General features: G+C 38.0%; 1 protein-coding gene across 3 annotated transcripts in view; it reads left to right on the top strand.

Moving 5' to 3' along the window:
- The window catches only part of FARS2 (phenylalanyl-tRNA synthetase 2, mitochondrial), a 623,068-nt gene that overhangs the window by 384,223 nt on the left and 211,084 nt on the right, over positions 1–27,761 (top strand). For all 3 annotated transcript variants that reach the window (XM_020973819.2, XM_078153627.1, XM_078153628.1), the window contains one exon: positions 25,719–25,870. In XM_020973819.2, the coding sequence (XP_020829478.1) occupies positions 25,719–25,870 (152 nt within the window). The remainder of the gene's footprint in view (positions 1–25,718; positions 25,871–27,761) is intronic.

The following is a 27,761-nucleotide window of genomic DNA, read 5'->3' as shown; positions in this document are numbered from 1 at the left end:
TGTGTGTGTGTGTGTGTGTGTGTGTGTGTGTGTGTATGTGTATGTGTATGTATCAGACAGAGGCCTTTCAAATTATTAGACTACAATCTATCCTTAAAGTTTTACTCTGGGATTCATCATGGTGTAGACCTAGAGTTTCTGAAGGCTATAACAGTACAAGCTAGAAAAGTTTGAAATATGACCCTGATTTGTCTGATGTACAAGGAGCAGCCTAGCTGTTTGGAGATATTTTTAATGAAAGATTGTCATAAAGATTAAGTGAAGAGATGAAGTATTATTGTTAAAAACAAAAACATACTGCCAAACCTTTCAAACCTCATTCCCTTCAACCCTTTTTATCACATTTAACACTGTTGGCTACCCCTTCCTCCATGATAGTGTGGAGAAGGTAAACTGAGAATTTGGGAGAAACTTCTCCCCAGAAAAAGTGAGCTTAAAGGTCAAAGATATAGAGCTACAAGGCTGTGAAAATAGATACAAACACTAAGTCTGCATTTTACTCAACAGGATGAGACCTATTGATTCTATGTTAAAGGAGGCATCTACCACCTTAGGGATTTCTGGCCCAACCAGTATATTTTAATGAGACCAACTTCAGAGAAATTCGTTATCCAAATGGAACAAAACTGATCTTTGTCAATGCTAAGACTCCAAGGTTGGCAGTGTTTTAACCCCAAGATTAACATATTCTCCTCCAAATCTCCTTACATACTCTCTCTGTTACTCAATCTCCTGAATAAGGAAAGTGGCCGAGCAGCCTCACCTGTTAGGTGGATAAGTTCACTTATCTTGGCAGTATATTTTCCGGGGATGTAGATGATAAGGTTGACACATGCATTGCCAGAGCTAGCTCAGTGTTTGGGAGACTCTGAAGGAAAGAATGGGAGAGAAGAAGCTGCCTACTAAACTGGAAGGTCTACAGAGCCGTTGTGCTGACTTCATTGTTATATGCCTGTGAAACCTGGGAAGTATGCCAGCTCCATACCAGGAAACTGAATCGCTTCCATTTGAATTGTCTTAGGCAAATTCTGAAGATCACCTGGCCAAGATAAGGTTCCAGACACTGAGCTCCTTTCTTGAACTGAACTGCCAGGCAGTCAAATTCTAGTCTAGAGAGCACAACTCTGATAGGCTGGCCATATTATTCAAATACTAAATACATGTTTGCCTAAAAGACTATTTTATGGAGAACTCACACAAGGCAAATGCTCACCTGGAGGTCAGAAGAAGCAATACAAGGACATTCTCAAGGTCTCTCTGAAGAATTTTGGAATCAATTGCATGATATGGGAGAGACTGGCATAGGACTGCCCAGTGTGACATGCCCTCATCAAAGAAGGCTTCACTCTGTGAGTGAAGCAGAATTTCAATAACTCAAAAGAAACATAAGACGTACAAATTTAGAGACATCTCCACCCCAAATGTTCATATGAACTATTTGTGCCCAGCTTATGGTAGAGCCTTCCTTGCTTGTATCGGTCTGATGAGCTGCAGTCTGACACGCTGTGCCTTGACTCCAACATAGTGATGGCGTTTTGGTCCTTTTCAGGAGAACAAAGAACAACAACCAATTGACTCCTTCCTTTCCTTTGTCCCACACATCTGCCCAGTTATCTAGTCCCATCTCTTATCTTCTTATATCTCATTTCCTCCAAACAAATTTTATTGCCTCTTATCTGATCTATTATAGTACCTTCCCAATAGGTCTCCCCACCTTCAGTCCCCCTCCCTCCAGGTCCAATCCATTCTATTTATTTCCAGGGTCAAAGATATTAGTCAATGAACATTTATTAAGTGCCTACTATGTGCCATTCGCTGTGCTTAGTGCTAGGGATACAAAAAGAGGCAAAAGACAGTCCTTGCTGTCAAGGAACTAACAAACTAACAAGGAACTAACATTCATTCCACTCATCAAAAACTAGGGGTTCCCTGTCGGCATTCAGGGTGCCCCACAGTCTTGCTGCAGCCTACCTTTCAACCTTATCTGCTTCCCATTATATACATCAAACTCTAGCAAAATCATATTTGCCTTTCTCCAAATATGCCTCATATTTTTCTTCCTACATAAATGTAAAATAGTATAATGTCCGTAGTATTGGTCTCACAAGAGTTATCATGAGAATTAAATAAAATAATATGTTAAGGGGGAAGGTATTATCCATACCTTCGCTTATGTTTTTCCTATTTCTAGAATGACTTCTTTCTCCTTGACTCCTATAATTTCTGCCCAATGATGTAATGCCCTTTCTTTTTTTTCTTTTTAAATGTTTTACTATTTTTTTTCTTTTTTTAAATATCAGTCTGTCCCTTTTTCAAAGCCAAGTTCAAATGCTAAGCTGTTCCATGACTTCTGTGATTCCCCTGTCCATACACAGCTGAAGTGATTTGTCCTTAATCTGTATTTTATGCTCCTGTGAATGTATTATATTTTAATGTGTTTTATATATGTTTGTATGTAAATGTATATGTATGCATACATGCTTTACTTCTCCCCACTTGTCTGTGAGGGAGAGACTTTGTTGAGGCAGGAAAACAGCATAATTCAAGGAATATAGCATGTCCTTAATTTATGTTTGTGGAATATGAACAAATGAGTGAATTTGATGTTCAGTTTTCCTCTTAACTTTATGTGTATATGTGTGTGGGGAGGGAGGGTTTCTCCTCAGCTTAGTTGATGAAATCACAGAAAGGACAAAAATAGCAAGGTATTAAAATGCCAAACAAAGTTCAACAGGTTTCTAACCTGTTATCCCTTTTTTCAGTCTGAAGAAGTATTCCTGGTAGAATTAGGACAATTTACTACTCACTGGATTAATATTGGTCATGTCCCTGTTGGCTTTAAAACAACAACAACAACAACTCATTTGTCATCTCTGGAGTAAGAGAGTGGTGGTCCATGGAGGCAACTCTAAGATGTGTGGCTTCTGGCAGCAAAGAAGAGAGCCATGGAAACGGAGAGTTAGTCTTTGGTAGTCAGGAGTCAGGCTGTGGAGAGGAGCTCCAAGGATGAGACAACTTCCGGGGGGAAGCAGACCCCTCAGTACCAGAGGCATGAGTAGCCTTGGCCATGTGTGCTCCCTACATGTCTGGTCATTTTTACAAGTGAAGAAACTGAGGCCTAGAGAGGTGAGATGATCTGTCCAAAGTCACACAGCTGTTAAGTGGAAAAGTCAGTATTTAAATCTATGTCATCTGAATCTTTGAATTCTAGGTTCAGTACCTTTTTACCAGGGTATTACATTTATATCCATTCTTCCAACTGATAGTGCATATATTTGTGGGAGAGTATGCCTCCCCCCCCGACCCAGTGTGTGTGTGTGTGTGTGTGTGTGTGCGGTGGTGGGGGGTGGTGAAGGGGGAATTATAGTTACTTATTCTATCTCTGTTAGTACCTTGTTATCGTTCAGTGATTTTTCAATAGTGCCCAACTATTTGTGACCTCATTTGGGGTTTTCTTAGCAAAAATACTGGAGTGGTTTGCCATTTCCTTGTCCAGCTTATTTTGCAGTTGAGGAACTGAGGCAAACAGAATTAAGCAACTTGCCCAGGGTCACACAACTAGTAAATGTCTGAGATCAGATTTAAACTCATGAAGATGAGTCTTCCTGACTTCAGGCCTAGCAGTGCCTTAGCTTTGACCTAATTGTGTCTGTTGGCTGACAATTAAAAGTAAGTATACTGGCAAGGATTCATGAGCCATTGTTTTAAGAGGGTGGGCTCACTAGGTACCTTTGAATCTGGGTTAGTAATTATCCCCTACAGACCCTACCCACCATTACAAGTGCCAGCAGGGAAGGAGCATTGCCAAAGGGGATGTGCCACGTGTGTAACCTTTATTCTGCTCAGACTGTTACCTTCAACAAAAGCAGCAAGTCTGTGTGGACTTGGGCTGAACTTGTCAGTATTTTTTATTTTGGGTACACATGAGAAACCACTCATCAAGCAGCAGGATCAGCTGCCAAAGGAGTTTCTCTGCAGTGACTTAGGTTATTTATGTCAGAGAGAAGACAGAAGTGTGAGAACAAGTATAGATTCCAAGTACCACCTTTATAATAAACCAAGCCTTTTCTCTTTAGCGAGGCTTCTGGGAGCGATACCAACATGCTATGATGTACACTGCCATCAGATTACAGATGGGAAACACCTCTGTTGATCTCTTCTTTTGTGCAGAGCTATAAATTACAGTCACCCAGTCTCTATGGGAAATGGGTACTTGAATGAAGCCCAGTCTAAGTGGTCCAGAGTCACATTGCAATAGAGAGAAGGGCCTTGTGTGAGCCTCAAACTGGATGCTCATTCTTGAAGGAGCAAGAGTTAGCTGTACATGAAAATGAAGGAAGCATTCCTCATTAGCCCAGTGCCATCTGTTTATGCTGTGCCTAGCACTGCCTCAGGTGATAAAGAGATTGCAGAAGAATAGATATGACCTGCTCCCTCCCTTTAAACAGTTTACCTTCAGAGCCACTGTCTCCTAGGAACTCTTCTAGACCAGCTGACTGTTGAACACATCCACCAAGATGCTCCATCACCAACTCAAACTCAGCATGTCAGAAACTAAACTCTATGTTTTTGCTTCCCCCCCACACCAAACCAGGACCTCCTAACAGTGCCTGGTGAGGCTACTTTTCTTCACATCACTCATGTATATTAACTTGGTCTCATCCCTCCAATACATCATACACATCCCTCCAATAGCTAGTGTTTTTCCTCCCCTAACTACCATGTATTTAACAACTTGTGTTTATTCTGTGTGTGTGTGTGTGTTTATGTACGTATGTATATGTGTGTCTGTATGGTATGTGTATATGTATATTTATATACACACATTACAAGGTAGTGCAATGGATAGAGCACTGGACCTGGATTCAGGAAGACCTGAGAATCTAGCTTCAGACACTTCATAGCTGTGTGACTCTGGGCAAGTCACTTAAACCTTGTTTGTCTCAATTCCTCATCTCTAAAATGGGGATAATAATAGTACCTCCCTCCAGGGGTTATTATGAGGATCAAATGAGATAATTGTAAAGCGCTCAGCACAGTGCCTGGCACAAAGTAAATGCTATATAAATGTTAGCTATTATTGGCTGTCATTATTATTGTTGTCTCCTCCATTAGTTTGTAAGTTTCTTGTGGGCAAGTATTGTCTTTGTTTTTATTTGTATTTGCATTCCTAGCACTTAGCATATTACCTAAGACATAGTGGACACTTGACAAATGTTTATCATATATGTGTTTATTCCATATATATATATATGTATATATGTACATGCTGTTTCCCTCAAAGGAACTTTGAGAGTAAAAATTGTTTCACTTTTTTATTTATATCCTAAACACAGTTCCTGGCATTTAGGAAATGCTTTATAAATGTTTGTTGATTGATTCCAGATCTCTGCCAGATTAATGTTCTGATCTCATCTGCTAGACTGCAGACTTCTTACTGTGGTGCCTTTCACTTAGTAAATGTTCCATTGACTTATCTAATGAATGAATGGATGAATGAATGAATGAACAATACAACACAGTACATAATCAGTGCTAAATTCTGTACTGCATACAGTCATTGCCACAGGAGTTCACCTTCTTAGATTCTCCCCCTGCATTATTAAAATGAGTCATTTTGCATTTATTGGCTTGGGCTTTGATAGCTTCCAGTCACTGTTGTCACCTGTACTTACTTAAACAAATGAGAAAATGTGATTAGATAGTCATAGGAATTTAATTCTGCCTGTTATTTTACCATACCCTGCTGAAAAAATATACTCAACAAATCTTTTCCTTTTTTAATTGCATTTATGCAAAAACACTTGGTTTTCAGCTGAAAAAGCATTTGCTATTGAACTGAAGGGAGCCCATATTTCAGCCAACCACAATCAATAACCAATAAGCAAAGACAGAGGCAGAGAGGGACAGAGAGAGAATCTTGCATTTTCTGACACATTTTTCTTTTTGTCCTTTCCACCTAACCCCATGCAGCAAGCGAAGCAAGCCTTTGTTTTCTGTACTCCATTGCTTCAAAATACTGCCTTGAGTTTAGAGAACACCAGATTTAAAAAAAAAAAAGGGCAGGTATAAGGGCCTTTTAAAGATAACATCTGATAGCTTGACAGTATCACATATAACCCTCACCCCAGACATAGCCGTTTTTATCTCATCCTCCTTTAGGTGGATACCTTATTTTTATTCCCTTCATTCCACCATCTTTGAAATCCTCCCTCCATTCCCTTCCCTCTACCTATCCCTGCTTTCATACCAGGAGATAGGCTGAACTGATATCAACCTAGCTTCCTTGTCACTCTCAAAGGAAGTGGAAGCAAACCAAGCCTCCCTAAAGGTTAACTAGGTCATGGTTCATTAGCTAGCCCAAGTAGAGGTGGAAAGGGCAGGTGGTAGACTTCAATATGACATTGAAGGATTAATATGTGTAACAATTGAAAGGAAGTTCAAAGTTTTATATATAATCTTCCTCTTTCTCTTTGAGATTCTATTGTTTCTGAATGGCAGACACACACCCACACGCAGAGTCCTCACACAGAATACAGAGAACATCTTGTAGTCAACAAGCACTTATTAAATGTTTACTGTGTAGCAAACACTATGCTTATCGATGGGGATGAAAAGACATGCAAAAACGTGGTTCCTATTTAGATATGAAGATTGTGGGGGAAAAAAGCCTATGAATGCAACAGAAACAACAGGAAATTCAATACAAGTATAAAGGTACAAGCTATTCTCTCCACCGATCTCCCCCATACCTTTTCAGAAGTGGATGATCCTCATGAACTGCTATGGCTAAAACAGTTCATTACCTCGTGGCCAAACTTGTCTTTTCAATAATTTCTCCTCCTTCAGCTGGTTTCCTGTTCTACTCTCTCCTGATTGTTTCTTCTCATTCTTTTGTTGCTTCATTGTCTTCCTCCAACCTCCAAAGAGTTAATGCCCTCCTACCCCCAAGGCCTACTTCTGCCTTCAGCTCTCCTTTCTCCTTTCTCTGTATCCTCCACATTGGTTATCTCATAACTTAATTCATTTCTATTCAGAATATAATCAAATTTATATATCTAGCCCCGTTATTTCCCTTGAGAGCTAAACCTACATGCCCAACTGGCTGTTGAACATCTCCAACTCAATTTCTTGCTGGAACCTCAAACTCAACATGTCTAAAAGAGACCTTAGCATTTTTTTCCCCTTCAAATCTGTTCTTCTTCTCAATTTCTCTGTTTTTGGTGGTGATGTGACTAGCCTTCCAGCAGTCCAGGCTTTAAATCTCGAAGTCTTTGATTTCTTTCTCTTCCTCATTCACCTCAGCAATTGGATCAGTTACCAAGTTCTATGGATTTTAGCTCCACGGCATCTTGCATCTGTGCTTTCCTCTCCATCCACATTGCTACCACTTTAGTTTAAGTGCTCATTCAGTCTCACCTGGACTCTTACAATAGTAATAGCCTCCTGACTAACCTGCTTCCCTCCTTCTAATCTCTCTCTCTCTCTCTCTCTCTCTCTCTCTCTCTCTCTCTCTCTCTCTCTCTCTCTCTCTCTCTCTCTCTCTTTCTCTTTCCTTTTTCCTTTTTTCCTTTGTTCCTCTCCCTTCCTTCCTTTCTTTTTCTTTTTTTTTTTAAAGGCTGCTCAAAGGTGGTTGTTTCTGTTGAGTACAAAGGAAACAAGGTTGCTACAGCTGCTTCAAAGCACATAGGTGACTTGGATAGAAAGAAAAATGTGGTTTCCCGTCTTCATTTTTTGTTTTGCTTTTATTTTCTATTAAGAATGCACATGCATACCCACCTACTACTAAAGGAGCTTGCCTAATTAAATGCCTGGGTAGGAAAGGAAGTAAATGGTCATGGGTAGAGGTAAATAATGGGTGCCAAGCCCTAGCTCACTTTGGGGATGAGCATCAGTAAGAGCTACCGTTCATGCAGAAGGCCCATGATGGTTTTGCTGGGCTCACTGACATGCCTCTTCCTCATGGCCTTCTGAGCCAGGTCATGGGTTATCTTTAAGTTCCTGGATACCCTAGGGATTGCAATACAGTTGTCATGAATGGATGACAGTTTCCTGAAGAAGAATCTTGCTGACCAGTATCCTGGTGCTGATTTTAGAAGACCAGGATATTGGGGGAATCACTTCTCCAGAGTACTAGGCACTTCCATAGTAACTCTCCCTGGAAGTGGAACCTAGAAGCCTTCCACAACAGTCATGAATTGCTGCAAGTTACACATTAAATGGGATTGCTGCTATGTTGCTTATTCTTGCTTGTTGTGAAGATCTAAACCTTAAACAAAAAAAACAAACAAAAAACCCCGTGTTTTATTTACTTATTTATACATTATGTGCATGTGCTACTCTACTCATAATTATATACTTTATCAAACACATAAGAATTGAAATTAAATATCTCCTTATTACCTTCTAGTCTTTCCCAAACTTTTTGACTAGGTATTTGAAGCCCTCTATAATCTGGTACATATCCATCCTTTTCCTATCCTATTGTATTTTTTGTGGATTTTATAGGGGTATAAGTGAACAGCAGTAGGATTCAGGAGGGTGAAGTTCTACTCAGTCTGAAACCTCCTGCCAAGACTTTTAATATTTTGGGGATACTACTGTAACACCTTGGGTATCTATCTCTTATCTCTTGCTTTCACTACATAACCACCCCACCTTCTATTATGATTATTCATGTCTATGATGATGTCTTATACATTAGTCCTCACATGGAATCAACCAATCAATCCATAAGTATTTATTATATAACTACTGTGTATATTAAAAGCAAAAATTAGTCAGCAAACATTTATTAAGTGCTTACTGTATGCCAGGAACTGGATAAGCATCAGGGATGTAAAGAACAAGTTAAAAACAGTTTCTACCCTCAAGGAGTTTACATTCTAGTGAGGAAGGCAACCCATATGTAAATAGGTGTATATAAGATACATGCTATTAGAAGAGAAGGGAACTAGCATCTGAGGACACCACGAAAAGCCTCCTGCACAAGGTTGAGTTTGAGCAGGGTCATGAAGGAAACCAAGGATTCTATGTGGCAGAGGTGAAGAAGGAGTTCATTCCAGAGATAAAGGATAGTCAGTGTAAAGGCAGAAATTTGGGAGGTGGAGCATCTGTGAGGAACAGTAAGTAGGTCAGTTTGGCTAGGTCTTTAAGGGTGGAGGGGAGTAACATATAAGGAGACTGGAAAGATAGGAAGGGACCAGATTAGAAAAGCTTCAAATGCAGACAAAAAGAGTTTATATTTTATCTAAGAACTAATAAGGAACCACTGGAATTTATTGCATATGGAAATAAGATGGTCAGACTTAAATTTTAGGTAAATATTTTGGCAGCAGTGTGGAAGATGGATTGGAATAAGGAGAGACCTGGGATGAGGAGACCAATTAGAAAGCTATTGCAGTAGTCCAGTCAAGAGGTGATGAGATCTGAGCTAGGGTGGTGATTATGTGAGTAGAGAGAAAGGGATGGGCTTTACAGGGTGAGTGAGGAGTCAAAGGTTACAGCAAGATTGGGAACCTATGTGACCTGGAAGGATGGTGGCCTCTTCCTACCCTGAATAGGAAACTTCTAAAAGGGGTTGGGTTTGGAAAGATAATTTCTGTTTGAGACATATTCAGTTTGAGATGCTTATGAAACATCCAGTTTAGAATGTTCAAGAGGTAGGTTGGTTATTCTGATTTGCATTACTCTAATCAGTAATGATTTAGAGCATTTTCTGTATGACTATAAAGGGAAAGAACTGCTAAAAAGAAGTATATACAGAATGATTTTACACATATATACATATTTGTATAATGCCAGCCATCTCTAGGGAGGGGGAAAGAGGAAGAAAAAAAAAGAAATTTACGTAGTAACTTTATTATATATTTAAAAGGAATAGCAAGTTGTACATAGTAGATTTGCAGTTTCATGTGTAATCATCCTTTTTTTTATTAATTATGTTATGGCAATGCTTGTTTTATTCTACAAATTAAAAACAAATACAATTTTAAAAAAAAGAAAAAAGAGGTAGTTGGTGATACAGGACTAGAGCTCAAGAAGAAGCTGGACTTACAGATCATAAGCATAAAGATGATGATTTAATCCATGGTAGCTGATGAAATCACTGCCCTCAGAGAGCTTACAGATGATTAGGAGGGACAACATGTACATAAAAAGGCTATGCAGAATATCAACAAAATAAATGCAAGGAAATTTTAGGAGGAAGGGTACTGGGAGCTGAAAGGGTCAGAAAAGACTTCCTGTTGAAGGCAGTATGGGAGCTGAGTCTTAAAGGAAATTATGTAGTCTAAGAAAACAAATGTGGCTGGACCATAGAATATGCAGAGGGCTGCCTTGTAAAACATCTGCAAAGTCACTACTGGTAATACGCTGCAGCATAATTACACCCATCGTTTATTTCTCTATGTCCTTTAGGTCAGGGCTTCTTAAACTTTTTCCTCTCGTGACCCCTTTGAGTGCTTCTTAAACTGTGGGTCATGACCCCATAGTTTAAGAAGCACTGCTTTAGGTAACCCACAGTGTTCTTTATTTAAATATTATTTGTAACATAGAACATATGGGAAGATAGTGAGGTTTAAAAAGATGACCTTTTGCATCATGAAGCAGCTTGGAATATAGGAAGTATTGTATAATTTTCCACTGCCATGTAGGTCACCATTTTCCTCCTCTTTGATCTTGGTACCAGCTAATGATTGTCTGCAGTCCTTGTCCAAGGTATATTGTATTGATCAACTGGGCAGAGTTAATAACAAAGCCACCAAAAATGTTACTAATTCCAAAAAGACAAATAGCCTTAAAATCCTTTATATGAAATTATTTTTCTCTTTGATGATCATAGTGTATTTTCAGCTCCTTTTTATAGGAACTGTTGTCCAAAAGCAGAAAAAGAGAGTATCTAGACAATAAAAGAAGATGTAGTAGATGTGAATCTTAGCATGTTTAAGAACAATTATTTCTTCAGTGAAGCAACACATGAGAGATGCAAAAAAAATGCCAGAAAATGCCAAAAAAAAATGTCGTCTCCACCTTCAGTTACCTTGTGGTCCAGTCAGAAAGATGACATGTGAACATGAAAAGTTAACTAAATACCAGACCATTTACCCTAAGCACTAAATGATTTTTGAAAGCAGTAAGTGTTCCCTCCTTGAAACACTTTATTTGGCATCTGTGAAATCTCAGAAAGAATTGAGACCATAGCAGAGGATAATTAAAAAGCTCATACAATGAGAAACTTCCAAAATGCTAAGAGGAACACGTTGACTTCTGTGGGCCTCAGTAATTGAGATGTAATAGAACAAAAGCTGACTGGTAGGAACTGTGCCTGCCTCTGACTGGCACACAGTATGCTCCTGGCACTCCATGAAATTAAGTAAGAGGGAAAACAAAATAATGGAACAAAGGGAGAAAATCTGTAAATATACAGGGCATAATGGAATCATAAGTGAGAACAGCTGGAGTTCATAAAGAACATATCATTCCAGCCAAATATGATAGCTTATTTTTTTATTGCCAAATGATTGGATGAAGTTGTGAAGTAAGAGCTGTCAAAATTTGGACTTTAAGGGGGAAAAACACCTGATACAGCATCCTATTTTTGCAGGTAAAATTGGTTTATGGTAACGCAAAGCACAATTTCACAGGCTGAAAGCTGACTACAAAAACTTTCAAAAGTAATGAAAAGGAGGACTGGATCTTATATGTGTGTGTGTGCATACAGGCACACAGATAGATGAAACTTAACCGTGTGATACCTAATGATATATGTATATGTATATAAATATATATATATATATGCATGTATGTGTATATATGTGTGTATGTGTGTGTGTGTGTGTGTGTGTGTGTATACATATACTTGTTGTCCTTCATTTTTGAAGAGGACCAAAATGATACCACCATGCCAGAGTCAAGCTCTAGTGTGCCTGACTATGATGAGACCAATATGAGCTTGGAAGCTTCTACCACAGGTCGGGCACAAATAGTCTGTATGAACATTTGGGGTGGATTCTCTAAGTTAGCATATTTTGTATTTCTCTTGAGCTATTTCAATTCTTCTTTGCTTATAGAGCACAGGACCTTTTCTGAAGTGGGCATGCCATGCTGAGCCATCCTGTGCCAGTGTCTCCCATGTCACACAATCAGTTCCAAAGTTCTTAAGAGAGACCTCGTGTTGCTTCTTCTGACCACCATGTGAGCACTTGCCCTGTGTGAGTTCTCCATAAAATGGTCTTTTTGGGAAGCATACGTTTGGCATTTGAACCACATAGCCAGCCCATTGTAGTTGCATTCTCTGAAGCAGAGTTTGAATGCTTAGCAGTTTAGTTAAAGAAAGTACCTCAGTGTCTGGTATTTTATCCTGCCAAGTGATCTTCAGAATCTTCAGACAATTCAAATGGAAGTGATTCAGTTTACTGGCATGATCATGCTGGTGTACTTTCCAGGTTTCATAGGTATACAACAATGAAGTCAGCATAGTGGCTCTATAGACCTTCAGTTTGGTAGTCAGTCTAATACCTCTTTTCTCCCATACTTTTCTTCGGAGCCTCCCAAACACTGAGCTAGCTCTGGCAACGCATGTGTCAACCTCATTATTGATGTGCTCATCCCTGGAAAGTACACTACCAAGGTAAGTGAATTTATCCACAGCATTTAAAACTTCTCCATTTGCTGTAACCAATGGTTTCACGTATGGATGGTGTGGTGGTTGCTGATGGAGCATCTGTGTTTTCTTGGTGCTAATTGTAAGCCAAAATTAGCACAAGCAGCAGAGAATCGATCCATACTTTGTTGCATCTCGGCTTTAGAAGATGCACTGAGTGCACAATCATCTGCAAACAGAAAATCACTCACCAATACTCCCTCCACTTTGGTCTTGGCTTGTAGTCTTTTAAAGTTGAAGAATTTACCATCAGTGCAGTAGCTGACCTTGATGCCATATTCATCCTCATTGAGAGCATTTGACAGCATGGCTGAAAACATCATGCTAAAATGCATGGGAGCAATCACACAGCCTTGTTTTACTCCTTTGGTGACTAGGAAAGCACAAGAGCGTTGTCCATTATCCAGAACCCAGGCAAACATGCCATCATGAAATTGATGCACAACGCTGATGAACTTCTCCAGGCAAACAAATTTTGACATAATTTTCCATAAGCCCTCATGACTGCCAGTATCAAAGGCCTTGGTCAGATCTACAGTCTTTGTATACAGACATGATAACCAGCTTCAAGTATCCGAAGGTTGTCATGTAGAAGAGGGATTAGGTTTATTTTGTCTGGACCCAGTAGGTAGTACTGTGATTAGTGGATGCTAGTTACTGAAAAAAGAAAAGAAGAAAAGAAAGGAAGTGGGATTCAGTTCATTACAAAGAACAGCTTCCTAACAATTAGAACTATACCAAGTGGGATGAATGGGTTACCTCACAAGAGTAATGGGTTCCTCACTACTGGAGTTCTTTGAGTAATGAATGAATAACCACTTAGGGAAAAGTTAAAGCTGAGATTCATGGTTCCAGTAGGGTTTGTTCTAGAAGGGGGCACATGACACTCCCTCAAGGCCCTGAATCAGATTAAAGTGTAATTGGGAAATATTTAACAAAATATGTAAAATATAAAAGAAGATAAATAATATTAATATGTGGTTTTCTAAGTCAATATGGCTGTGATCCTTATGGTTCCCTTTCTATTTGAGTGATATCGCTGGTCTAGATCTCTTCCTAAATGGCCCCTCAGTAATACAAGTTCACAACCTCTGAGTCATCAGTGGGCTGCTTCTCTGCCTCACACTCCACATCCAACCATGTCACGTACTCAAAAATCTTCAGTGACTCAAATAAGCTCTAGGATAAAATGTAAACTCCTAAGATAGGCAATTATAGTTCTATACAATCTGTCTCTAGCCTACCTTTCGAAACTTTCCTTTTATTCCTCCTCATTTAATCTACATTCCAGCTGCACCTTACTAGCTGTTCCCTATCTTGCATCTCCTGTCACTCTGCCTTTGCACAAGATACCCTTCATTGCTCAAGTGACCTCCCTTGTCCTTTCCTCCTTTAGAATCTTTACATCCATTCAAGGCTTGGCTCAGATATGGCCTCTTCCCTGAAACCTCTCCCTCACCCTCCAGTTTTTAGTGTTCTCTCCTTCCTCAAGTGACTTCAAGTTTACTTGTATGTGTACGTGTTGTTTCCCTTATCCCCCAGAAGAAATTAAGCTCTCTGGGGGCAGCAAGGATTTTGCTTTTGCTTTGTATTCCCAAAAGCTAGCTAGAAACCTTGCAAGTACTCTAAGTTTAATGAATGTGTGTTGAATGGAATGGAATTGAATGACCTCTAAAGTCCCTTTTAATTCTATGATTCTACTGCATTTACCAAAATGTTCCCAGTTTATTGAGCACCATAGTACAAAGAGCCCTTTAGAACAATAAAAAACAAATAGGCACAATGAGTGGAGAAGTAAATCTCCAATTGAGATTTGAAAGACAAAAGTGTAATGGGAATAGTTTCATTTATTGTCTCAATCAATTTTCTTTATGCCACAAAATCTGAACTTGTTACAAAGGGCGTTTGTCAACACTATTACTTTATGGAAGTAAAAAAGCAAATTAGACTTAATTTCATATCAAAATCTAGGGCCCAGTGTTTTGTAAAAATGAATGAAATTAAACATCAAAAGGTTTAAGTTAATGATTAGTCAGTTATGAAGTGGGCTATCACTTTAAATACTGAATATATGAGCTCAGTCTTAAAGAGCCTGATTATTTCCTCCTGGGCTCTATACTTTCAGAATTTGAGCAGCTGCCACCAAATAAATAGTGGTGCTTTGAAGGTAGTGTTGAGCAAGAAAGCAATCTAGACTTTTCCCAAGTGTGGATTTCTGAAATTTTAAGTATTTTACAATTTTAACACTACTTTCAACCATGGGTCCTCCTCTCTGCTCCAGGCCTCTTGAGCCTTGTCTGTCAGTTAACCAACAGAGGAGAGAGGGAAAAAAGCAACCTACTTATTTCAGCATTGTTATTCCTTCTCCATCCCACCTCATCTTTGAAGCTCAAGGCTCTTACAAAAGTTACTTTGGACATAATGCTAAAGAGTTTTCATTAACTAGTCTAATAACTCCTCCAAATAAATATTTTTGGGAGAAGAGAGGAGAGTAGAGGGTTAGCCTCCCTTAAGCCACTGGTTTTTATTTTTGTTTTTTAGTCCATGTCCATGTCTTTTTTTTTTTCTGAACATTTTAGAAGGAAGAAAAGAAACCTGCAAAAGTTTTAAAATAAATTCAGATAGTACTTTTGTCACAACAAGTAGACAAATCTATTTTTAAAATCCCTTGTAAACCTTTAACCCCTAAAATTTAAGTTGAATAAAATAGAATGAAATTGAATAAATTGGAAGGAAGTTGAGCATGGATGGGTCCTGAAATGGAAGATGCCCCCATAGGTACCTTCTCTCCCTCCTCTTCCTCGCTCTTTCCAGCTATGTCTTACTCCATTGGAATATAAGCCCCTTAAGGACAGGGACTATCTTTCCTTTTGCTTATTTTGTATCTCCAGTGCTTAGCACTGAGTTTGGCACATGGTAAATGCTTAATAAATGCTTGTTGCCTGCCTGCCATGAGATTAGAGAAGTGATTAGGAATTAGGCTTATTTGGAAATTGAGCTTTGTTCCTTCCCCAAATAGCTTCTAGGTGTAGTTTTCTCTGATCTACTCAATCACTCAGTCAACAAAAATTTATTACATACCTACTATGTGCTAAATAAACATTGTCCTAGGTACCGAGGTTACAAAGGTGAAAAACAGGGTCCCTGCCCTCAAGGAACCTATAATCTACTTAATGGGACATGGGAGAAGAATATAGTACATACACAAATTAATATATATCAGGTAGAATGAGATAGGGATACAGGAGAACTCTGGATTGCAAGGCTGTGAGCCTAGGTCACAGAAACAATGGTGATGCAATAAGAAAAATTAAAGAAGTTAGTGGAAGGAACACTGTTGAAGATGATAAATTCAAGCCAAGTTAAACATTTATCAAGTGCTTACTACTGTGCCAGATACTGTGCTAAATTCTTTTGAACATGTTGAGTTTGAATGACCAGAAGAACATCCAGGTAGAGATGCCTAGCAAATCATTGTGAATGGGATGGAGTGCCAAGAAATGGTGTGAAGACTATTTCTGTTATGCATGCAATAAATACATTTAAAAGTTAGACATGTTGATGCCATTAACTCTCATTTTATGGAATCACAGAATGGCTTAGAATTGGAAGGACCATAAAAGGTCATCTCTGCCGAGGGTATGAATCTTTTCTGTGATATCGCCCAAGAAGTAGTCACCGTGACTGAAGACCTCCTTTGACAGGAGCATCCTGCTTTTGAGTCGTCACATTCTTCTTTGAAAGCTCTAATTGTTAGGAGAGTATTTCTTATATCCAGCTGAAGCCTGCCTCTCTACAACTTGCAAACACTGTTTGCTCCAGGCTCTGCCCTCCTAGGGTAGAACAACTTAACCCTATTTTTCTAAATCCTCTCCTCTGTATTTCTAGTCATGTTCATATCCCTCTTCTGAATTCATTCAATTCTTATTCTAAAATGTGCCTAGAACTAGATAAAATATTCTAGCTATGGTCCCAGGACAACAGTGAACTGTGGTATGTTATATAATTCTGTTTATGCAGTTTAAGATAGAATTAGCTTTTTTGTTTGCCGCCTCACTCTACTGACTTCAAAGACCTTACAGTCAATCAGTCATTTAATCTACTCTGTGCTTGGCTATGTTCCAGATCCTGGGGATACAAAATGCAAAAAATGAAACAATCCCTGCTGTCAAGGAAGTTTCCATTCTGTCAAGAGATAATGTATATATATATACACAATACATTTTAAAAGAATAAATTCAGATTAACTCAAGGTACTTAAGCACCTGGTGGTTTAGAGGAATCAGGCATAGCTTCATGCAAGAGGTGATGCTTGAGCTTAATTTTGAAGGGAGAGAAGGGGTCTATGGGGGTAACAGGGGCATGGCATAGACTTAGGAGATGGAGTGCTGTGTCTGAAGGAAAGAGAGGTCACTGCTTTTCTCCACCTTGCTTTTTAGCTCCATAGCAGATTGTTTTTTGTAACCAAATATAACTTTATAACATTATATCTCCATTAAACTTCACTTGGATTATATAATTTTTTTTTCTTTCTTAGTGCTCTGAACAAAGTTTTTGCTTAAAAAATATTAATTGAATTAGGTGCAAAATTATCACTTCTCATTGGTTTCTTATAAGCAATGCTTATTTTTAAAATAAATTTTTACTGATATTTTCTGTTTCTTAAATCACTATAGAATCCCATTTATTCTTCTCTCCCTTCCCTCCCTCCCAGGTAGTTATCCCATATGACAAATAGTATTTTTTGGAGAGGAAAAAAAGCACAACTGATTGGTACATTGAAAAAGTCTAAAAACATAAGCAATATGTTATACCCATTGACTATTCATTTCCACAAAAGAGTAGGTTTCAGGTGTCTTCTCATATCTCTTCATTTGAATCCCATTTGAAATTCATAATTTTGTTACATTTACTTTTGAATTTTGGTGTATCATTGACCTTTCCATTTACATTGTTATGGTTACTGTATATATTGTTTTCTTGTCTCTGCTTACTTCACTCTACATCAGTTTATAGAAATCTTTCCATGCTTCTCTGTATTCATCACACACATCATTTCCTATAACACAGTAATATTCCACTACATTCCTGTACAATTTGTTTACTTATTCCCAAATTGATGAACATTTACTTTGTTTTCAGTTCTTAGCTATCATATAAATTGCTACTATAAATATTTGGGAGTATATGAGGACTATTTTTTTTTTCATACTGATGGCTTCCTTGAGCTATAAGCCCAGTAATAGAGTCTCTGGTTCAAAGGGCATGGGCATTTTAGTCACCATATTTGCATAATTCCAAATTGCTTTCTAAAATGATTACACCATTTCACATATCCACCAACAATATATTAGTGTGCCTATCTTTCCACAATGCCTCAACATGGACTGTTGCCATTTTTTGGTCATTTTTACCAATTTGCTTGGTGTGAGGTGAAATCTCTTGGTTGTTTTTATTTGCATTTCTCTCATTTTTAGAGGTTTGGAGCATTTTTTCATGTGGTTGTGAATACTTTGCAGTTGTTTTGAGAATAATTGATTATCTATTGAAGAATAATTATAAATCATATGTATTTATTAATTGTTAACATATCTATCCTAGATGCATTAATGTTGTCTTTGTAGAAGCTTTTCCGTTTCAGGTTTCCTCTTCTGTAAAAACAGTATTATGTTCATTCAGTTACTTTAAATTTTTTTTCATGTTGACTCTGTTCCTACTGGCTCTATTCCCTTCACCCCTGGTCCCCTCTTCTCATTTCATATTCCGTCTTCCTCTCCTACCCTTCAGTTAGTCCTGTTCCTTAGTTTTGTACACCTTTCCAAAAGAGATTTTTCTCATTCTCTTCATTACCCACCTTCTTTTTATGTTTTCTGGACCCTCATTCTTTGATTCATGACTCCTATAACTATCTGGTCTCTTTCTTTTCTCTATATTCTTCATTATTTGATAGAAGCTTCCAAGGTATCCATTCTAGGTGCTTTCTGCCCCTGCCTTATAGGACTTACTTCTCCCTTTCCATTATTTCTCACTTTCAGAACAATACCAATTATTATAGGTATTAGAGAAAATATTGCCCATGACAGGGCCCTTCCCTCACCAAGTACCTGATAATGCAGCCCACAGCTGGTTTACACCCTCTCTTGTTGACCTTTTTTTCTACATTTCCCTGGAAATCTTCTCCCTATGTCCCATTTTTCCCACTTCCCATTTTTCCAGGTGTCAATTGCCCAACAAGAGTTACAACTACCCCTCTCTACCCACCCCACCCAAGGCAAGTAGACTTTTCAAGAACCAAATTCCACAGGCTTTATTTCCTTTTACCAATCATCTCTCTTATATAGGAACTATATAAATGCTATAGGAACATTTATCAGTGGAACCCCCTCTTACTTCCAAAGTTAGGATCCTTCCTTCACCTCTTTTCAATCTTCCCCCTTCCTCTTCACCCATTTCCCTGTAGACTCTTCTCTTTCTGAGACCACAAGGCTCATCTTTTCTTCACTGCTAGATCTTGATTTGACCCTAGTGCATCACTCAACTCCTCTCAATCCCCTTATTTCTTTCCCCCACTTTAGGTACTCTCCCATGTTGTAGTGTAGTCCCACCAAAAAAAAGCATTGATTTACCTGCAGGCAAAGTGTCACCACGTTCTGTCCACAGTGCCTCATATCTGCTACTTCACTAATACCTCTACCAGATTTCCCCCTTCACCCCTGTCTCCTTGTATACATTTAGAAGGAAACCTGTTACTAATCTCTCTTTTGCTGTTGTTGTCTTTGCCTGCTATATTTATTCACTCCTCCTGCATTTCTGTTGTTTGGGGTGTTCTAGAGGCAAGTAATCTCTTCAATTCTGGTTTTCTTTCTAAAAATGTTTCAAGCTCTTCTTTATTATTGAAAGTCAATATTTTGTTCTAAGTAGTGAAGCTCAGATTTGCAAGACCTGTCATCCCAAACTGTGTCCTGAGTTCCATTGTTCTTCAGAACACATTTTTCCATTCCCTCCTCTTTTTTCTCATGGTTGCTGAATAGTCTGGCTTTATTCAAATTTCCTTTCCTTTCCTGTATTTGAAAGTGTTTTCCCAGATGGTTTGCAGCACTTGTTACTTCTGAATTGAATTGTTAAATGTAACTACTATGTGTCTTAGAGTTTTCAGCTTCAGATTTTTGTTTTTGCTTTCCCCCCCCCCCCAGGGCAATCTGAGAATTCTTTAAATTGGTATTTCATTTTCTATATTCAGAAGTTCTGGGTAGTTCTCTTCACTGTGATGTTTTGTCCTGTCATGTTCTTCTGGGGGACCTAGGATCCTTAGATTGTCTCTGCACATTCTGTCTTCAAGATCAGTGTGTTTTGCTTGCATGGTGAGCATATTTTCTTTCTTTTTTTTTTCCCCCTGAGGCACTGGGGTTCAGTGACTTACCCAGGATCACACAACTAGTAAGTCTGAGATCAGATTTGAACTGAGGTCATCCTGACTCAGGGCTGGGATTCTATCCACTGCATCACCTAGCTGTCCCTCAAGCATATTTTCTTTTAATGTTACTTTTTTTGTTTCTCTTCTTCTAGGTTCTCCTTCTTTTCGATGTATTTGCATTCCTAATCTATTGTTCTCTCTTTTGTTTCTTTGTTGAAACTTGGCATTGTTGATTCATGTTTTTTCTGTTCTGTTCATTATTTTTGCTATGTAGGACATAAAGTACTGAATCGTTTTGACAGAGAAATTCCATTTAAAATAACTGTAGACAATATAAAATACTTGGAAGTCTTACCTGCTAAGATAAATCCAGGTACTATATGACACAATTACAAAACACTTCACACAAATAAAGTCAGATTAAAACAAGTGGGAAAATATTAATTGCTCATGGATAGACTGAGCCAACATAAGAAAAATAACAATTCTACCTAAATTAATTTATTCAGTGACAAACCAATTGGACTACTAAAAATTATTTTCTAGGGCTAGAATAAATAATAAAATTCATCTGGAAGAACAAAAGGCCAAGAATATCAGGGAATCAATTGAAAAAAAATGTGAAGGAAGGCTTTAGCTTAGCTGTGCCAGATCTCAAACTGTATTACAAAGCAGTAATCATCAAAACATTCTGGTACTGACTAAAAAAATGATCAGTGGAATAGATTAGGTGAATAATATGCTGTAGTAAATGATCATAGTCTAGAGTTTGATAAACCCAGAGATCTAAGCTTTTGGGACAAGAACTCACTATTTGACAAAAACTGCTGGGAAAAATTGGAAAACAGTATGGCAGAAACTAGGTATAGACCAACATCTCACACCTTATGATAGGATAAGGTCAAAGTGGGTACATGATTTAAACATAAAGGGTAATACCATAAGCAAATTAGGAGAGCATAGAATAGTCGACCTGTCAGATCCATAGATAAAGGAAGAATTTAAGAACAAACAAGACATAGAGAGCTTATGAGATATAAAATGGATAATTTTGATTATATTATATTAAAAAGGTTTTACACAAAAAAAACCAATACCCAAGATTAGAAGGAAATTAGAAAATTGGGGGGAGAATTTACAGCAAATGTCTCTGATAAAGGCGTCATTTCTCAAATATGTAGAGAACTGAGTCAAATTTGTAAGAATATAAGTCATTCCCCAATTGATAAATGGTCAAAGGATATGAACAGGCAGTTTTCAGACAAAGAAATCAAAGCTATCTATAATCATATGAAAAAATGCTCTAAATCACTATTGATTAGAGAAATGCAAATTAAAGCAACTCAGAGGTACCACCCCATACCTACTAACTGGCTAATATGACAGAAAAGGAAAATGACAAATGTTGGAAGGGATGTGGGAAAATTGGGACACCAGTACACTTTTGGTGGAGTTGTAAATTGATGCAACCATTCTGGAGAGCAATTTGGAATTATGCCCAAAAGGCCATAAAACTGTGCATACCCTTTGACCCATCAATAGCACTATTAGGTCTGCATCCCAAAGAGATAAAAAAGAAAAGAAAATAGACCTATATATGCAAAAATACTTATAATACGTACCTCTTTTTGTAGTGCCAAAGAATTGGAAACTAAGAGCATGCCCATCAACTGGGGAATTGCTGAACAAGTTGTGGTGTGTGATTGTGGTGGAATGCTATTGTACCCTAAGAAGTGATGAGCAGGATGCTTTCAGAAAAACTTGGAAAAATTTACATGAACTAATGCAAAGTGAAGTGAATAGAACCATAATGTTGTACACAGTAACAGCAATAGTGGATGATCAACTGTGAATGACTTAGCTATTCTCAGCAATACAATGATCTAAGACAATTCTGGAGGGCTCATGATGGAAATGCTATGCACCTTCAGAGAAAGAACTGATGGAGTCTAAATGCAGATTGAAGCATGCTTTTTTTTTAACTTTATTTTTCTTGAGTTTTTTTGGGGGGTGGACTCTGTGTTTTCTTTCACAACATGACTAATATGGAAATATATTTTGCATGACTGTGCATGTATAACCTATATCAAATTGCTTACCTTCTCAATGAAGGGGGAGGGTAGAGAGGAAAGGAGAGATTTTGGAACTCAAAATTTTAAAAAACAACTGTTAAAAACTTTGTACATGTGAGGCAGCTAAGTGGCACAGTGGATAGAGCACCAGTCCTGAAGTCAGGAGGACCTGAGTTCAAATCCAGGCTCAGATCAAAGTCTTGACATTTACTAGCAGTGTGACCCTGGGCAAGTCACTTAACCCCAATTGCCTAAACCTAAAAAAAAAGTTAAAAATTTAAAACTTTGTATATGTAATTGGGGAAAATAAATATTTGAAAGGAAAAAGAATTGAATCATTTTCCTTTATTTTGCAATATTTTTTCATAGCTGCATGAGCATGCTTTTTAGATCTGGAGGCCCTGTTTCCTTCTGTTATTACTGTTTTTCCTGTTGATTCATCTGTTTATGTTCAAGGTCTTTGAAGTTTCTTCTTCCTGAAATTTTTGCTCCTTTCAGTCTTTTTTTCCTTCTTCCTCACTTCCTGACTCCTTTCCTTTTGACTGCGATTTCCTTGGGAACTGGCTCTTAAAGCATCTCAGTCTGCCCCCAAGTTGGGCAGTTCACAGTTCACCAACCTGGGTCTCTGCCCCATCTGACTTTTGGGTGGTCAGATTTTAACTGTCCTAGCTAGATGCTGTGCTTTTACTTTTTTTTCAACCTCAGGTTTGGTACAGTGCTATATAGCCCCCAAATACACACACACAGTGTCCCGTCCTGGTGATCTGTCTCACTTTTTCTGTTTCTTGGTTTTCTAGCCGAGCATCAGCAGTTCAGAACCTGTTTTCCCCAGCATTGGCAGTTCAGAGCTTTGCAGTTCTGGTGCTGCTAGGTTGCTACCCCCAGGAGGCCTTTGTTTTTGAAGGGTTATGGCCAAGCTGGCAAACTTCTGCAATGTAGAACCAGGGTCTCCATGGCTCTAGAAAGAGAGAAGGGGAAGCTAGGGTAAAAGGGTGAATTTTGATGTAAGAATGAGTGAGTAAGCCTATGTCATGTCCCTGGGTCTGCTAGACCAGCCTTGGTGCCAGTAATATTGGAGTTGGGGAAGGAGTGCTAAGTAAGCTCTGGGTTCCTGGGTTTGGGTTTTATTTTGTTTTATCTTCTTTTGGGTTCTGGATATCCTGGACCAAGGAGGCAATTGAAGTTACTTTATCTTCAGCACATAATTTCTGATTTGAAGAAGTTGGAGAGGTCATGAGGATCCAAGAAAATGTCCAGTCTACCAGTTTGTTGCTTACGTGACTAGTAACCAGGAATGATGCTTAATTTTTTTTTTTAAAGAAAATTGGAAGGTTGAGAAAAAGACATTAAGACTTGGGTTCTGATGCTTTCTCTGAAAATGCATCTTGCCACAACTGTTAATTTGCACACATCACTTCATCTCTTTGGATATATTTGCTAATCAAAAAATATGAGGAAGCTAGACTATATTTATTTAAATTCATTGATTAAACATTTACTGTGTATAAGACATTGTTTGGGCCAGGAGGTGGTACAAAGATTGGTGCAGATTACCTTCAGGAAGTTTATTGTCTCATGGTAGATATGCCATACACACATATAGGGCAAGGGGTGGCTAGAACCTCTAAATAGAGAAGCATATGTAGTACCAGGAACGTGTAGTGTGGTTAGATGTGGGCAGGGGGAATAAAAAAAATTTTTTAAGAAAACTTTATTGTTTAACTTTAAAAAATTTTTTCCTCACTAAGCACTTAAGTTTTCTCATATGTTAGAGGAATGTGTGTCACTCTCCCTGAATCCATTATCCTCCCAGAGCAATTTGATTTGTCACATGACTGAAGACACAGAGGTATGCCATGCCCCAGTGAGTAAGCCCCTATTCCTCCATTCATATCTGTCTCTTTGCTCATGATCTGCTGCTGCTGCTGCTAGTTGCATTTGCTAGTCTTGAATTAGCTAAAGAGTAGATTTTATGTATATGTATATATATATATATATATATGTATGTGTGTGTGTGTATATATATACATACACACATATACATGTATGTATGTGTGTATATATGTATATGTGTATGTATATATTCTTTGTAGACCATTTTGCCCTCTTGAATAATAATTAATGTCTCTAAGGAACTGGTTTAGTTAAGCTTTCATGCTGCTCATGGGGCATCAGAGTCTCATCCCATAGTGTAGGTGGATACAAGAAAAAACATCCGAGCAAGAATGTTTCTTTGTCCCTTCTACCTCAATATAATCATTAAATTCCCTTCATTTTATCTCTTTCTAACAGTTGTGGTAATTATTTAGCACTGCAGCTTGGCTCCTCGGAGAGGAAATGGAGCCTATCTTCCTTAGCAGGATATTTCATAATGCACAGCTACATGATAGCTTTATTGTGTTCAGGTTTGAAATTGGGGTTCCAATCCGGTGCATTTGTCTGACAACTTTATTCATATTTCAAGTTGAGTAATCATTTTGTTTCACTATCTGATTCCTTAGAGAATGTGCTAATTTAAAAGTTGTGCTGTTTTCCTTATCAGGTATTCATTGATGGCTTATACTATAGTTACCCAGGCAGCATAAATCAATTCGTTGTACATATTTGTCCTCCTAACAAGTTTATAGTTTTATCAGGTATTCTCTTAGGATTTCTCAGTTGTGTCATAAAATATTTGAGAATGGAGATATGATTTTTGATTGAGATAATATCCTATATACACCAAAACCTTTATATACAGGTTGTAGTATCTGTGGAAGCCATTTAAACAAAGACAGCCATTTTTAAAAAAATTTAAACTTAACACCAGATAACACAGCATTTCCACGTACAAACTAAAACGTAAAACTGTGAACCTATATTACACTATTTTCCTTTAAGCATAAAACAAATTCCACATGTAACTTTCAAAGTTGTCTTGCACACTCATGTTCCCTTCTGAAAACCAGTAACTTCTCTAATGTTTAAACATATGCCTGATGAAACAGTGAAAGACTGAATATAGAGAAAACTTACATAAAAAAATCAGAGGGAAGAGATTCCAGTATTCATACTTATGGTACTTTTTCTTATAGGCATAATTTAAGAAGTAATTCCACTTTAAAAAAAATCTTGCTAAATACGTAATAGACAATGAAAGCATTACTAATCGAAATATCCATTTTGTAAAGACAACTACTTATTTCTAAATTAAAGAGGTTTCCGGAAAGTACCATAGGCAGTTAATGAATCTCTTCTTAATTAAATTGAACCTTTTTCCTTCTCTAACATTCAAATGAGAAAATTTGCAATATGATAAATTCAAATTGCTTTAATACTAAATTGACCATTAGAGAAACTATAAATCTAACATATAGTCATATTATACAATTATGATAAGAATATTTTATATTCATAATGAAATTATCTAAATTTTGAGATGAATTTATCCTTTAAGCTTGTCTTATTCTCAAAATACAGAAAGTAAATTAAGGATTCATTAACTTTTCCCAATTAGCCAATTGAAACTTGCCATAAAAATTCAGAATATTTCCTTTCCACACTAAAAATTCATCTTTTTTTTTTTTAGCCTCTTAGCAAGTATCCAGCTTTGGTGAATGACATCTCCTTCTGGCTACCCTCTCAGAATTACTCTGAGAATGATTTCTATGACTTAGTCCGAACCATTGGAGGGGACCTGGTAGAGAAGGTTGATCTCATAGACAAGTTTGAGCATCCAAAGTAAGTAAAGCTTTTTAATATATTTTTTCACCACATCTAGGTGACAGTAATTTTCTGAGAATAAACATCTGTTTATTTACATATGGTTTAAAAAAAAACCCTGTTAATGTGAATTCTCAAAGAATGATGTTACAGTTTACTGAATTTGTTGTTAAACCTGAAAATTCATCAGAAGTTTCCTTTAGTGCCCTAACCCTCCTTGTTGAAATCTTTCCAAAAGGCTTCAGTATCTTTTTCTTTCTTTATAAGTTGAATAAATGATGCTGTGTCTTTCTTTGGTTAAGTATGAATGGTATTCCAGAAGTCCTGGTACAGTGTTAAGCACTAAGACTTTTGGGACTTCCTTTACTACAATGTCTTAATTCTGATTATGAATTCTTATCATGAAATAGTTTAAGTATAGTAATAGAACTTACAGTAGATTCAGCTGTACCGCAGATATTGTTGTTTCAAAATTAGATCCTTGATTTTATTTTGTTGCTATTCAGCTCCATATTAAAAGCATAGAGATGGGGAAAAATGTATAGCTAATTTAAAATTTAGTCCTTTTTTTGTTCTAGCACTTAGAGACTAGGCCTGTGTTTTCACTCACATAGGGAAGTATCCTAGATTAGGAACTTCCCTCTATAAATGCAGGTTGGCACCATCTCTGCAATTTTGAAGTTTTGAAGAGTTGCCTGGAGCAATAAGAGGTTAAATGACTTGACCACAATCATATAACTAGACTGTATCAGAGGAAAGACATAAACCCAAGTCTTCTTGGCTTCAAGGTCAGCTCTCCATTGACTTTGTCATGCTCCCTCTCTGTAGCCTTTGATTTTGAAGGTAAAGAATAGTAATGAGTACTTTGAGAATATTAAACTATCTCAACTAACATTGATACCTTCAGGTTTTATGAAGTCTTATGTGCATGGACCTTGTATTGACAGGGGTACAAGCCTTGCCTTGACCATGATAGGGAATTAACTCCCTTTCACTGGTGCATAGGAGTTGTACCCAAGAGTCCTAGTCAGGATCTCATGCTTCTAAGGGACATGAGAGAGGGAGAATTCCCTGTCACTGAGGCATGGGTTCAGGCCTGCAGCCCTTGCTCTCTTCTTTGAAGGCAGTAAGTCTTGCCCATGAAGCTAACCCCAAGGATCTACCATTGAAGCATGAGGTTCTCTGTCCTAGCCCTTCTTCTTTGAAGAAGACAGAGGGTGACAGTAGGGCTGCCTGTCCCGTCACATCTATGGAGGTGCAGCTGCCAGTAAACTTAGTTTCAGCTTTGGTCAGTGGCCCATGAACTAAGGTGATATAGCCATAGCCCAAGCTCAGATTATTGCCCTTTCAGCTGGTTCGGTTAGATTCTGACAAGAAAGCACAACTCCAGTAGTTATTACATGAGGCTTTATTAGAATCACATTGATACTTACCACTGCCAGTTGATGGTGGATGTAAACAAGATCTAGAGGACAGTGCTGAAGTAGAGAAACCTATAGTGAGCAATAGGGAAGAGGAGAAAGGAAGAATATGAGAGGAGAAAAGCTGTGCCACTCAGGGAATTAGGTACTATCTGTGGGAAGAAAGAGCTGATCCCCAAGCATCAAGTGAGAGTGGAAGACAATCATACTCTCAAGGGACTGTCAGTGATTGCTCTTCTGACTAAGGATTTGAATGGGATTTTTATGGTGTTCTCCAAGGACATCCCCCCAGATTTGGTGGAGGAGGGGAGGACTGAGGAGAGGTGGCTGTCTCCAAGTGCAAGGTAATCAAAGGCCTGCCCACTGCTTTGGTCTTGGCCACCTCAAGCAGTGGGACCTATCTCCTAGGTTCAGAGTAAGCAAAAGCCCACCCAGTGTTCTGACCTTGATCATCTTGACAATGGTGGCTTATGCCAAAAAACAGTATA

The sequence above is a fragment of the Phascolarctos cinereus genome, unplaced genomic scaffold, assembly GCF_003287225.1.
Source record: "Phascolarctos cinereus isolate Bilbo 61053 unplaced genomic scaffold, phaCin_HiC Scaffold_4;HRSCAF=312, whole genome shotgun sequence".
Taxonomy (NCBI): Eukaryota; Metazoa; Chordata; class Mammalia; order Diprotodontia; family Phascolarctidae; genus Phascolarctos; species Phascolarctos cinereus.
The sequence above is the reverse complement of the archived record's forward strand: the minus strand, read 5'-3'. Positions and strand labels throughout refer to the sequence as shown.